Source organism: Conger conger, chromosome 1, assembly GCF_963514075.1.
Source record: "Conger conger chromosome 1, fConCon1.1, whole genome shotgun sequence".
Taxonomy (NCBI): domain Eukaryota; kingdom Metazoa; phylum Chordata; class Actinopteri; order Anguilliformes; family Congridae; genus Conger; species Conger conger.
The window spans coordinates 78,953,537-78,967,269 of record NC_083760.1 but is presented as its reverse complement, the minus strand read 5'-3'; the positions used below and the strand labels follow the sequence as shown (position 1 = coordinate 78,967,269).

General features: G+C 55.0%; 1 protein-coding gene across 1 annotated transcript; it reads right to left on the bottom strand.

The window, feature by feature from the left end:
- Positions 1-992: 992 nt before the first annotated feature.
- On the bottom strand, positions 993-13,634 carry atn1 (atrophin 1). The gene is made up of 10 exons (XM_061236051.1): positions 13,419-13,634; positions 11,587-11,693; positions 11,252-11,353; positions 10,801-10,917; positions 7,881-10,702; positions 7,397-7,619; positions 5,752-7,147; positions 5,185-5,328; positions 4,472-4,652; positions 993-2,278 (listed from the first exon to the last, which is right to left on the bottom strand). Exons 2-10 carry the CDS (start codon positions 11,611-11,613, stop codon positions 2,245-2,247), a joined length of 5,046 nt encoding a protein of 1,681 aa, XP_061092035.1. The 5' UTR covers positions 11,614-11,693; positions 13,419-13,634; the 3' UTR covers positions 993-2,244.
- Between the last annotated feature and the right edge of the window lie 99 nt (positions 13,635-13,733).

Genomic DNA, 13,733 nt, shown 5'->3' with positions numbered 1-13,733 from the left:
GCAATATACAATATCAATCGAAATGTATGCATAAGGAAGTGATACATTTAAATTGTGTATAACTGCCAATATAATACTGCAAAGAATGTGTTTGGTGGGTGTTAGTGAGATAATACTGTCCTGTCCTGCCCAGGGGCCACCTGACTAAAGGATTGCATTATGTAGTGACTTCCACTGGTCTTAAAGTGCTTTACACTGTGACCCAACTAAACCACAGCCAGTGTGTATCACCCAAACTATGAAATCCATGGCAGCCATTTTATGCCACTGCACACATCAGTGGCAGCAGAGAGGGAGGGCTTTATTCAGCCAGTTGAACTTGGGGAGGGGGGTGATTAAGATGGCCAGATTGAGAGAGGCAGATTTGGACATTTTCCAGGACTCCGGGGAACCCCCGCTCCTCACAATGTGTCCTGGGATGTTTAATGACCACAGCGCGTCAGGACCTCGCTTTCACGTCTCATTTGAAGGACGAGCTGCTTGTGTGAAACGCATGTGCGATTAATACTGTGGAGTCGTGCAAAGACGATAAAATAAATAACGATCCTTTATCCTTAAGTTTATGCGAAACGGAGCAGCACTGCGCTAATGGCGGTTATTGATATTACGGCGTTGGTGTGTTTCTATCGAGTCGCGGCTGCGCTGTGATGGGATCGCAGGGCTGCAGCTGGTTGAGAAATGGGCACAGGTGGTCAACTCCATTCCCGCAGAGCCACCATCTTACAGGTGTGCCCAGGCTCTGTGAATCATGGAACAATCTGGCCAATTAATCCTGATTACTGACCCAATTAAGGAAATCTGCCATTTGGATGAAAGAAGAGGAGCCTCTTTCCAGGAACGAGTTAGCCATATGACAGCACCCGCGCGCACATACACACACACACACACACACACACACACACACACACACACACACACACGGGCACAGAGCAGTTCTGTGTGCGTGCTGTCCACATGAATACAAGCTTCAGATCCACTGACTCATGGACATCTTTGTATTTAGAAAAAAAGACATTTCATTTATTTTAAGACTCTTTTTTCTTTCATTTGCATTTCTTTGTTCACAGGGAAAATTCAAAATTCAAAATAAAACTGATCATACCATGAAAATGTAAAAAAATAATACAAAATAATATGTATATATAATAATATAATTATTAACAAACAAACGACATTAAGAATAATACGATTAATAATAACAATTATAATATGACACAAAATCATAGGCCTCATGCATGCTCGTAAAATTTCCACCAATTGGAGTGGAGATTACTAAAAAGAAGAAAAAGTCCCACCAGTTAAGATTCAGCATCTAGCTACATGCAATGACATAAAACCTTATTTACAGTCCTTCTGGCTTAATATATAGTACACACACTATATTGTGGCCTCCAGCAAATGTACAGAATATATTACAGGGTATACACTGTAGTTCTAAGTGTATTAGCTCAATGTCCCAGAGCAAGAAACAATCAATCACATATTACACACACTACTGTGTTAAAAGCCCCTTCATTTCGCATCATGTGCTGTTCCCTCAAAGGCAAGTTAAACTGAAGAAATTGCTTGATTTAAAATGATTATTCAGTCAGTGGGTCATCCATTTCCTTACCACAATAAAATCTGTAACTGAAAAGTGCTAGATAATGACCATTTTGTCCCCTCCCTTGAGTTTTTTTTTCTACCACAGAGTTGTAAAAGAAAACAGCCTGCCTCCATCCTCACATCCGAACTGCGAGTTAAAATGGCTCCCTCAGATGGCACTTTGCTGTCAGCCTCATTTCTGTTGTTTGTGGTTGTGTGCAGGATTTCCCTGTGAGCCCAATTGGAGATGATCTAACGGGCTGCACTCCGCCGGAGCTCCATCATCGCCCCGAAACTGTCGGGTCGCCCGGCGAAGAGGAGCACCGCGTGCCTCGAGCGCGGGGCTCCAGACGTGTGCGTGCCCGTGACGCCGGTATCGAACGGAAAGAGAAAAAACAAGTGGCGGCGGTGCGTTTGGAGAAGGTTGAGAGTCCCCCCGGGGGGGTGAAAGGGATTTGTGTTTGTGGCCCCCCCCCTTTTTTTTTTTCGGGGGCCGTAGTCTCTGCGCCTGCGTCTGGCTCTCAGCGCGCCCCTTCATTCAGCCGGTCAGTTTACAATATTCGGCCTCCTTCGGTTATCGCTTCGTTTTTCATTCACCCACGGCTGCGTTTGTCCTCTCTCTCTCTCTCTCTCGCTCTCTCTCTCTGTCTCTCGGCCCCCTCACAGCGTCTTGTCGCTCTCTTTCTTCAGGTGACTGAAAGACAGAGGCAGAGATGACACGGGGGAACACAGGGACTCTCGCTGCATAAAGCGGAGAGGTGAGTGGGGAATTTTGGGAGTGTTATTAAGATGCGGCTGAAGTCATGAGCTCAGCTGGGAGGGCAGGCGCACTGCTGACACTCACATTTTATAACAGATTACTAATGCTGCTTTACAGAGCTGAGCAGCAACTGGACAGAGACACACACACACACACACACACACCAAGCACGCACACACACATGCACACACACACACACACCAAGCACGCACACACACATGCACACACACACACACACCAAGCACGCACACACACATGCACACACACACACACACACACACCAAGCACGCACACACACATGCACACACACACACACACACCAAGCACGCACACACACACGCACGCACACACACACACACCAAGCACGCACATACACATGCACACACACACACACACACACCAAGCACGCAAACACACACATGCACACACATAGACACACACACGCACAACCACACACACCAAGCATGCGCACACACCAAGCACGCACACACACACACACACACAGACACAGACACACACACCAAGCACGCACACACACATACACACACACACACACACACACACCAAGCAAGCACACATACGCACACACAGACACGCACACACTCACACGCACGCACATACACATATGGACACACAGACACATATACACACAAGCAGGCACGCATACACACACACCAAGCAAGCACACACGCACACAGACAAAAGCAGGCAGGCACACACACACACACATACACATATGCACGCACACACCAAGAAAGCACAGACACACACACACGCACACCAAGCAAACACACACACACACACATACACAGACACATACAAGTGCACACACAAGCACACATACACACAGACACACAAGCACATACATACACACACACACATACACACATAACACACAGACCAAGCACGCACACAAGCATGCACACACACACACACACACACACGAAAACAAGCACACATATACACTCACAAACGCACATATACACACCAAGCAAGCACACATACACATACACACTCACTCAAACGCACATATACACACACACACACAAACAACACACACCAAGCATGCACACAAGCACGTACACATACACACTCACACACACACCAAGCAAACACACATACACACACATGAAAACAAGCACACATACACACACACACAGACACACACTCAGTGCTGAGTTTCCCAGCATCCTGTCACATTGAGTGAGGGAGTGTGTGGAGAGCTCTCCTGTACCACTCGTCCTGTGTGAGGGAGTGGTGGTGGTGCAGTGTGAGGGAGTGTGTGGTGCAGTGTGAGGAAGTGTGTGGAGAGCTCACCTGTAGTACTTGTCCTGTGTGAGGGAGTGGTGGTGGTGCAGTGTGAGGGAGTGTGTGGAGAGCTCACCTGTAGTACTCGTCCTGTGTGAGGGAGTGGTGGTGGTGCAGTGTGAGGGAGTGTGTGGAGAGCTCACCTGTAGTACTCGTCCTGTGTGAGGGAGTGGTGGTGGTGCAGTGTGAGGGAGTGTGTGGAGAGCTCACCTGTAGTACTCGTCCTGTGTGAGGGAGTGGTGGTGGTGCAGTGTGAGGGAGTGTGTGGAGAGCTCACCTGTAGTACTCGTCCTGTGTGAGGGAGTGGTGGTGGTGCAGTGTGAGGGAGTGGTGGTGGTGCAGTGTGAGGGAGTGTGTGGAGAGCTCACCTGTAGTACTCGTCCTGTGTGAGGGAGTGGTGGTGGTGCAGTGTGAGGGAGTGTGTGCTGGTGCAGTGTGAGGGAGTGGTGGTGGTGCAGTGTGAGGGAGTGGTGGTGGTGCAGTGTGAGGGAGTGTGTGGAGAGCTCACCTGTAGTACTCGTCCTGTGTGAGGGAGTGGTGGTGGTGCAGTGTGAGGGAGTGTGTGGAGAGCTCACCTGTAGTACTCGTCCTGTGTGAGGGAGTGGTGGTGCAGTGTGAGGGAGTGGTGGTGGTGCAGTGTGAGGGAGTGTGTGGAGAGCTCACCTGTAGTACTCGTCCAGTGTGAGGGAGTGGTGGTGGTGCAGTGTGAGGGAGTGTGTGGAGAGCTCACCTGTAGTACTCGTCCTGTGTGAGGGAGTGGTGGTGGTGCAGTGTGAGGGAGTGTGTGGTGCAGTGTGAGGGAGTGTGTGGAGAGCTCACCTGTAGTACTCGTCCTGTGTGAGGGAGTGGTGGTGGTGGTGATGGATCCACTGCTGCTCCAGAGCCAGTCTCTGGATCTGGATCTCGGCGTTCTGGGCCTGCTGCATGGCCTGGAGCTGGTGGGCCGCAGACATGGGGCCTGACAGGGAGGAGGGCTGTGGCAGCTCCCGGAACGGGGCCCCTGTGGAGGGGGAGGGAGGGGGGGGAGGGAACAAGGAGGTTACAGAGAGGCCAGGATTTTGACTCTCACTTCCAACACACGTTCTCATTCAAAGCAACACCGACGCCGGGTCTCCTACAGCAGGGATAGAGAGGGGTGAGTGAGAATGAGAGGGAGACTAAAATGAAGCCAGCTTAAAAATAATATCTTATTGAAAAGTCTGACTGAAGATCAACTATGTATAATGCATTTGAAACGTATTTGCGATTACCCAAATTATCATTTCTTATGCATTGTCCTCCTATAAATTCAGAGTTGAATAGCAATGTTTTGTTGCTATGCTCCTCTCCCAGTGTTTTAGTTTGTTGTGCTTTGGCGTTACAATGCCGTCTTTGTTTGTTTCAATAACAAGGAAACCATAAAGCCGGCTGTCTGACAATACAGTGGAAACACAGAAATATGGATTTGAGAAGTCTCGCAAAATGAAGAGAACTGATCTGGAGCGGGGGGCTGGGGGGGGGGTATCGGGGGGGGGGAGAGGGGTTCTCCTCACCAAAGAGCTGCTGGCGGAGAACCTCACTGTCAGTGAGGGGGTGTGCCAGGATGGGGGGCCCCAGGGCGGCCCCCGGATAGGGCAGGCGAGCGAGGGGGGACCCAGACGCCAGGGGGTCCATCAGGGGGTGCACCCCGCCCGCTGCTGGCCGATGGAGATGCAGCGGGAAAAGAACATGAACAAGAGACATAATTATCAGGAACAGGAACAGCTCATAAACAGACACACATTCATGACACCTCACAGCCAATCCGCATCAATAATGGGACAACGACACTCTCAGAAATAAAGTGACAGTGGAGGTACATTTATGTTCTTCCAAGGTTCAAATTTCACAAATGCAGCCTGAAAGTATAATAATGTTCTCTTTGGGTACAAATGAGTACATTTTCCCAAGCACAAAACACAAATTAATGATATATTGCTGACTAGGGGCACAATTTCATGTACCTACTGCATGGAGTACCGGCCCAGTGATTGGGCCTTTTGAGGCACAATACCTTTATTTGTGAGAGCGTATGGATGTTACTGCACGTACTGGCCGGTGACCAGCATTCCTGTGGATACCTGTGTCTTGCTGGTGCAGGTGGAGGTGGGAGTGAATGTGGGAGTGCTGGTGGTGATGAGGTGTCACGTTCAGCATCTGGAGTCTCCCCAGGGACTCCCCCCCTCCTCCTCCTCCTCCTCCTCCTCTCTCTCTCTCCCTCTCTCTCTCCCTCTCTCCGGTGGGAGGCGCTGCCCTCTCCCGCTCCCTCTCTCCGCTCCTCTCTCTCTCTGCCACGCCCGGGGAGCGGGTCTGAGGGGGGTAGTTTTCGGGGGGAGCGGCCGGAGCCGGGGCGGGCTGGGGGTGAGAAGCGAGGGAGTGGGGGAAAGAGGAGTGCGTGGAGGAGTGATGGAGGGAGGAGGCCGGGTTGGCGGCCGGGGGCGGAGCAGGAGGGGGCGCGGGGGGAGGAGCCGGGGCAGGGGGGGTGGGGGCCACGGCAGGGGCTGGGTGGGAGGGCGGGAGGAGGGAGGAAGGGGGAGGGGCAGACAGGGACTGAGGGGCTGGGTTAGGGTTGCGGTTTGCTGGAGCGAGGCCGGGGTTTTGGAGAGGGGGCGGGGGAGGGGCGGGCGGGGGCGGGGTCCCGTACAGAGACACCTCGGCGGCCCCGCCCGCAGCTCCGCCCAGGAGCAGGGAGTGAGAGTGGGAGTGGGACAGGGAGAGAGCCGGGTCTGTGATGGTGCTGGGCTGGTACACCCGCTCCTCGCTCTTAAACTCGAACCCTGGTTTCACGCGGTCCCTGTGCGCCACCGCGTGAGGAAAGCCCACCCCGCCGAGGCTGCCCCCCATCCCTCCGTGCCCGGGGCCGGCCATGCCGTGAGCCCCCATTCCCGGGCCCCCTTCCAGCCCTCCCCCGTACAGGAAGCCCAAAATGGCCGCCGCGGTGGCGGCGTCCGCGGGCAGGTGGTGCGGGTGGGCCAGCGCGGGGTTTTGGAACTGGGGCAGGAAGAAGGAGGGGTGCACGTGGTGGTGGGCGTGCGGGTGGGCGTGCGGGTGCAGGTGGGGGTGGTGGCCTTGGACCCTGCCGGCCGCGCTCAGCGGGGACATGGCGTGCGGCCGGGCGTACTCGCTGAGCGTCCTCAGCGCCGGCGTGTCCGGGCCCAGGTACGGGGCCCCTAACCCCACCCCCAGGGCTCCCTGGGGGGCCCCCATGGGCGCGCCCCCGCCCGCCATGGCGGGCAAGAGCAGGGAGTGCGAGAGCGAGGGGTGCAGGTGGTGGCCGGGGTGCAGGGAGTGCGCGTGGTGGGGGTGGTGGGAGGGGTGGTGGTGGTGGGCGTGGGGCGGGGGGTGGGACGCCGGGTTGCCGGCCGAGGAGGAGGAGGACGGGTCCAGGAGGATGGAGGAGGAAGGGGGGAAGAAGAGGGAGGGGGCGGGCCGGCCCCCTCCGCCCACTCCCCCGCCGGAGCCACCGCTGTTGTCCTTCTGCGAAAGAGAGACAGACAGAGGAGAGGCAGGCAGAGCAGGAGAGAGAAAATCAATAAACACAAACACGGCACTGCAGTGAAACACAACTCTCCCGCTTCTCCTCGGTAGTTTTTCGGCCGTTCGCTTCTGCCATCTTACCTCCGTCCCTCTCTTTCCCCCCCTCTTTAGCCCCCTCGCCTTCGTGGTGTTCAGCCCCCCCAACCCCCCCCAGCTTCCTGTGACCATCAAATCCCCCCTAAACCTTACCTGCAGGTGCCTTTCCACCTCTCTCTCCCTCTCCCTCTCCTTCTCCCTCTCCCGCTCCCTCTCCTTCTCCCGCAGGTCCCTGGCTCTCTGCTCCACCTCCCTCCTGGCGCGCTCGATGGCCTCGTTCCTCTTCTTCCAGAGCTTGGAGCCGTCCAGGGGCACGAACAGGACGTCGCTGCGGGCGCAGGAGTTCCCGTTGCCCCGGTCCAGCACCCTGTGGAACCTGCGGCCGAGACACACCGCCGTCACCTCCCGGCACGCCCCGTGCTCAACACGCGTCATTGGAACCATTGTTTCCGACAACGAAAAACATATTTTCTTCTGTAACGGCCTAATTGCTCTCGAGTGAAATATGCCGGTTCAATGGCTGACTGAAAGGAAAGCTACATAGAGCAGATGGTCCGAACACATTTCTTGGCATGAAACCCGCACGCAAACCCAGACATCAGATGCTCACCCGCGCCGACCAATCGTGTGGGCTCACCGTGCTGATTGGCTGGCATGGATGGGGATATCCACCGGCTTCGGCTCCGGCGAGGGACTTCTCAGGGGAGGAGGCGGGCTGTCCGTTTCCTCCCGCTCCTCCATTGGCTCCTCCTTGATGACGGGCGGCGGCGGCGGAGCCGTGGACGAATCGGTGAGCCCGTCTCCTGGAAGAGCGGCGCCGGAGGGAGGGGCCGAAACAGCACTTCCAGGGTTTCCGACAGTTGGATGCAGTTTTGACGCGCTGCCATTGTTTTGGGGCGAGAGCGAGTGAGCGTGAGCGTTGCTGCTGTTATTGCCAGCGGTGGCGCTGTGGTTGGAGCCACTGCTGCTGCTGCTGCCGTTATTGGGCAGATTGTTCAGGCTGTTGCCGTTGGTGTGATAGGAAGCATTAAACGGGGCGTGGCCACTTAAGTTGCCATGGTAGGGGGAGGGCCTGAAACCGGCACCGCACACGGCGGCCGTGCCCGACGCCGGGAGAGGGGCGTTCGCCGCGGAGGAGAATCCCGGCATCTGATTGGCCGAGGGGCTGGGGAGAGGGGACAGGGGAGTGGGAGGAGTCAGCGTCTGATTGGAAGAATGGTACGGTCCCGGCCGCGCGTGGTTGGCCCCGAGGTTGGAGGGCGGGAGGGGCTGGGCGAGGGAGGCAGGGGGTGGGAGAGGAGGCGGCGGAGGCGCGGGATAGGGGGCGGAAGGGGGGCGAGGGTGACAGGAGGAGGGGGAGAGGGACGGGGGCTGGCCGGTGCGGGCGAACAGAGCCGATGAGCCGCCGTCACGCTCGCGCTCCCGGTCCCTCTCTCTGCCCCCCGGCGGGGCCGCCTGCCCGGGGTAGTGTGGGTGGGAAGCGAGGCCTAACTGCGACCCTCCAGGATAATCCCGGCTGAGCCCCCCTCCTGCGCTTGTGGGGCTGGGGTACTCTCTGGGCCCGGCCGGAAGGGGGACAGAGGAGGGAGGCACGGCTGGGGGGTACTCTTTCGCCCCCGGTGGGGGGTATTCCCTCAGAAAGTGAGAGCCGAGAGTGTCCGAGCCAGAAGAGGAAGAACCCTGGGAGGACTGCATCGACGCTTGCTGCTGCTGCTGCAGAGTGAACTCCATGGAGGGGGGGTAGTCTCTGTTGGAGGAGGCCTGTGGCTGGCAGAGGGGGGCCAGGGAAGGTGGAGGAGGGTGGCTGGGGGTGCTGTTCGGGGGTGAAGTTGGGGCCTCGCGGTTGTCACGGTTAAGCAGCGGGGTGGCAGGCAAGCCACCCGCTGGGGTCACGGCATTAGCGGAGGAGGTGGCATTATTGCTGGCGTTGCTATTGGCCCCTGCCTCTCTCAGCTGCCCTGCAAACTCCCCCCATCTGCCCTCCTTCTCCTTAGGGTGTCCGCCTCCACCAGAACCAAAGTCCCGGTTCTGGGTTTGGTTCTGGTTCTGGTTCTGCAGGGTGAACTCCCTCCCTGGTTCCCTGTCCCTTTCTCTGTCTCTCTCTCTGGACGTAAAACCTGACGCAAAGTCACGCCCTCCCTGCCCGGGCCCAGAACCCTCCCGGCCAGAACCCTGTGAGCCCAGCCCGGTATACTCACGGCCCTGACCCACTGACAGATTCCCAAAGTCCCTTCCCTGGTTCCCGTTCGGACCGCAAGTGCTCCCGCTACTGCTGCTAATGCTAGCGCTGCTACTGCTACCGCCGCTGAGGCTGACTGAGAACTCCCTACTGATATCTCTTCCCCCAAAGTCCCTCACTCCGCCCCTCTCCCTCTCAACCCCCCTCTCCCGCTCCCCTGCCGCGTACCTGGGGAGGTACTCTCTGTGGGGGTGGGGCAGGTACGGAGGGTGGGACAGGTGTCGAGAGGCGGGGGGATTGTAGACGGAGGGCAACTGCTGCTGCTGCACCGGGGGATGTTGCTGTTGCGGGTGATGGTTGCCCGGGTAACGGGAGAAGCCCCAGCTCCCGGCGGTGCCGGGGCCTGCGCCCCCCGACCATCCGGTGGGACTGTAGTGGTGAGGGTGGGGCGGGGGCGCCGGCTGGGGCAGGGGAGTGATCTGGGGCAGCAGAGAAGGCGGGGCTGTTTTGTCAACTTTCTCGGCCCTTTCCATTTTGTCCGCCTTGGAGTCCGTCTGCAGGTTTTGTCCCAGCTCCAGAGGCTTGAGGGCAGGGGGCGGAGGCAGGGACGGCGGGTGTGGGGCGCTGGGGTTGGGGTGGGGGTATTCTGCCCCACTGGCCATGCCCTTTGACACACACTGAGTGCCGGCTTTGGAGTTCATTCGATTGCCACTGTGCGCGCCGTCGGCGTTCGGGTAGTCCATCTTGCTTGCAAGTTTGGACTCCAGGGAAAAGTAGGACTTCCGGTTGCCACTCTCGCTTGCCGAATCGCCCGTTCCACGAATGGAGGGAGGCAGAGAGGAGGAAGGCTTGAGAACAGGACTGTCCTCCATCACCACATCCCCGTCTCTCCTTTCCCCTGCTCCGGACTCTTCCCCTCTTCCAGAGGTCGTCCTGTCATCCCCTCCTGATTTCGTCTGTCCTGCCTCCCTCCCCCTGTCTCTGTCCCTCTCTCCCTGTTTTGGTGAGTCGGGGGAGTCAGATTCCGAATCCAAACTGGCCAGAGGGGACGCAGAGAGGCTGGGTGAGGAAGAACGGTTGTCCTGGTCGATGTCCCGCCCACTGCTCAAGCTGCTGCTGCTATTCGCCAAGCTCCCGCCAACCGAGCTTCGGCTGCCCTGTGATTGGCCATCTTCGTTATCACTCTCGCGTGATTGGCTGGCACCCGAGGGTGGCGGCGGAACGGTGGTAGAGGTGTCGGCCGGATGAGAAGAAGGAGGGGGAATAGAGGAAGAAGAATCCTGGAAGGGGAAATAAGGGGACAGACTTTTTTTAACGCACACCGAACACGCACCTTAACCGACTGCATCGCATTACTGCTCATAGATCAGACACTGACTTGGGCCTTCTGTCGTTTAGGTGGCGGCACGAGTCCCTCTCCTTCGCTCTCTGAAGAGTCATGGCCTTGCGTTCGGCGATTGACGCGTCCTCCAGCCAACTCCTCTCCAGAGGCTCTCTGCCAACAGTGATAATAGCATCCATATTTACAAACCGCGTTACCAGATACTGCCACACATAGCAATGCACTGATAGACGGGGAAAAAAATCAAAGCATTCTTTGCAAAACACTCCCAAACAGAGGGACTGCCAGATGTTATAGCTTACATAGCACTGCGAGGCCTTGTGAATGGCAGCTACACCAATGACGTGAGCGCAGACAGTGATTAGTTACACGTTCATTAATGCTGAACAGATTTAACGGACGGCACACGCATGCGCACGCAGGCCGACCGTGGCAAAACGTGCACACGCTCACCGCGTCAGCCAGCGCCAGCGAGAGGGAGACTCACCGTTTGCCTGTCGCTTCGTTCGGCACGAGAGGGGCTGGGGTGAGGGCGTCTACCCCTCCTCTCCTCGCTGCCCCCCCGTCTCCGCCCACTGCGCATGGGCATCTGGGGGGGGAAGAGGCAGAGGGGGCAATAGCAAGGGAGCGAAAAAACAAAAAAGGGGTAGAGATATTTGGTAAATTCGCCTGTAAGTGTTCGGCAAGTGGCGCCGAAAAACAACTGCTACCCCGCTCCCCTCCCGCTGCCTCCCTCCCCAACTTGTGTTAGTTTGTGTGAAAAATGCATTTCTTCTGGTTCCCCACCGCTTCCCATGCAATTGAGATTAAAGAGGGTCTCACCGATTCTTTGTGAGTTCGCGTTTTCATTTTCGCTGTTTTATGCCATCCATATCTTCCCGCTAGCCATGAGAAGAACTAAGCTGGGGGCCAGTGGGTATGTTAAAAACCTGTGGGGAGGGAGGGGTGGGGAAGGTAAACAACAGAGAATTTACACAGGACCAAGTCTTAGCTTTAAACTGCAGCTTTGGTTGCATGTTTTGGGCAATTCTGCAAATCAATGGAATGCAACCCTTTGTAAATTCATTAAATATGAGGTCTTCTGCACTGTGTTGTTTCCCGTCGGGGGATTCCCAGCTCAGTGTTTTCAAATATCAACTGTAATGAATCACAGACACAGGACACAAACCAGCGTTGCGCAGTGCTGCCACATACCAAACAGCACAGAATAATGCACACTGTGTACAGCTCACACACCTGGACCCAGGTATCCGGCTATGGGTACTGTCTAATTTAAGAGGGTTGCGGACCCCCACTGCACACTGAGGGCTGTTACCGGCAGCATACGCCCTTTACCCACAGATACAGCACAAACACACTGTGTGCCCCAACTACACACATTCTACAGCAAGTGTCATCAAGGTTAACTCACATCAATAAGCCATCTGAGTACACTGCAAAATGTAAGGTACCTCCCATCGCTTCGTAAACACGAAAAAACCACACACACAGTTTATTTTGGGTGAACATATATAGACAGTGTACTTACAAACCACAATAGATTTTCAAGCACACAGGGAAGACCAGATACTGCAGGTAATCCACATCTGTGTCGTGCTCACAGTTGCCATGCACAAACAAACAACATGAACACAGGCTGTATAGCTGCACATGAACAGATTAATACAGTACAACCGGTACATGCTAATGGCAGTGTATGTGCTTGTCACAGAATAATGATTAATGATCCATTAAACAAACAAGTGACATATGCACTTTTCACAACAAACACTCTATGGTAAACATCATGCACTGTCTCGCATGCACTATGAGCACATAACTGTGGACATGATTGCAGGTACACAATCAGGTAGACAGAACGTTATATCCAAATAGCACACTGCATTAATATTCTCTATGTCTTATTTGCTCACATCTGAGAACAATACGCTGGTTCATATAACGTTGGGCATGGCCCATGCATGCTGTAGCATTACCCAAGAAGCACATACAGAGCTACTGAGTATAAACCAGACACACCGCACACACACACACACACATACACACACATATACACATACATACATACATACATACATACATACACACCTCCATGCATATGTTAGCTGTCTCGCAATTCCTCACAATCACATACATTAAAAATAAATGTGTGATGCATCACAGCGTGCCTTTTTTGCCCCGAAGTAAGAATGCAGTAGGCTAGTACGGCTTGCATTGCCAGCAAAGCGCCGCGACGTTCCTTTCTTTCTTCTACTTGTTATTGATACACATGCAAAAGCGAACCGTTGTGCAATACTGTAGACCTTGTATACATTTGACTGTACTGTATATCCCGACCATGCAACACCTCTGTACAGCAACTCGTACTGTGATTACGAGGGAGGGTTCATATGCGTCTCTTTGACTATTTTCCAATTTGAAGAGGAATTCGGAATAGCGGAATGGAATGGCGAATGGCACTCTACACCCAGTCACCGAAACGTCTTGCTTTTTGGAACGCGCGTGCCTCGGTGGGTGTTGTACATGTTAACGCGATTTAATCACGGCATAGTTTAAATCTTACATATGTTCACTTGCGACACAAAGGGAGGGAGCCCCCACAAACGTGGCCAGCACGAACAGCTAAAATATAAGCATCCATTTTCCCCTCTTACCTATGATATCCAGCGATGCGTGTCCCTTTTCTTTCTCCCTCTCCTTTCCACTCTTTCTGTCTCCCGTTTGTACTGTACGTTGACATATACTCACAGAAACACGCAGACATACACACACGGAATCACATCGTAGCGGCGCCGCAAATAATGCAGATTTTTTTCCCCCAGTTTCTTTGGTCGGCGCAAGGAAAGCAGGGTACTGAAGACTGTACAAATTGATGCGTACGGTTGCCTTCCCCACCCCCTTCTCTCCCCTTTTTCTTTCTCCCCCTCTCTCTCCCTCTCCTCTGTCAAGACGACTTGCACTTTTTTGCG

What these genes read in the sequence shown, in the direction of transcription:
- atn1 (XM_061236051.1), bottom strand. Translation starts at nt 11,613, where the DNA reads ATGAAAACGCGAACTCACAAAGAATCG. An exon ending in AGGTGGAAAGGCACCTGCAG is followed by an intron (nt 7,148 to 7,396) that starts GTAAGGTTTAGG and finishes TCTCTTTCGCAG; the next exon opens with AAGGACAACAGCGGTGGCTC. An exon ending in ACACAGGACGAGTACTACAG is followed by an intron (nt 2,279 to 4,471) that starts GTGAGCTCTCCA and finishes TCTGTCTTTCAG; the next exon opens with TCACCTGAAGAAAGAGAGCG.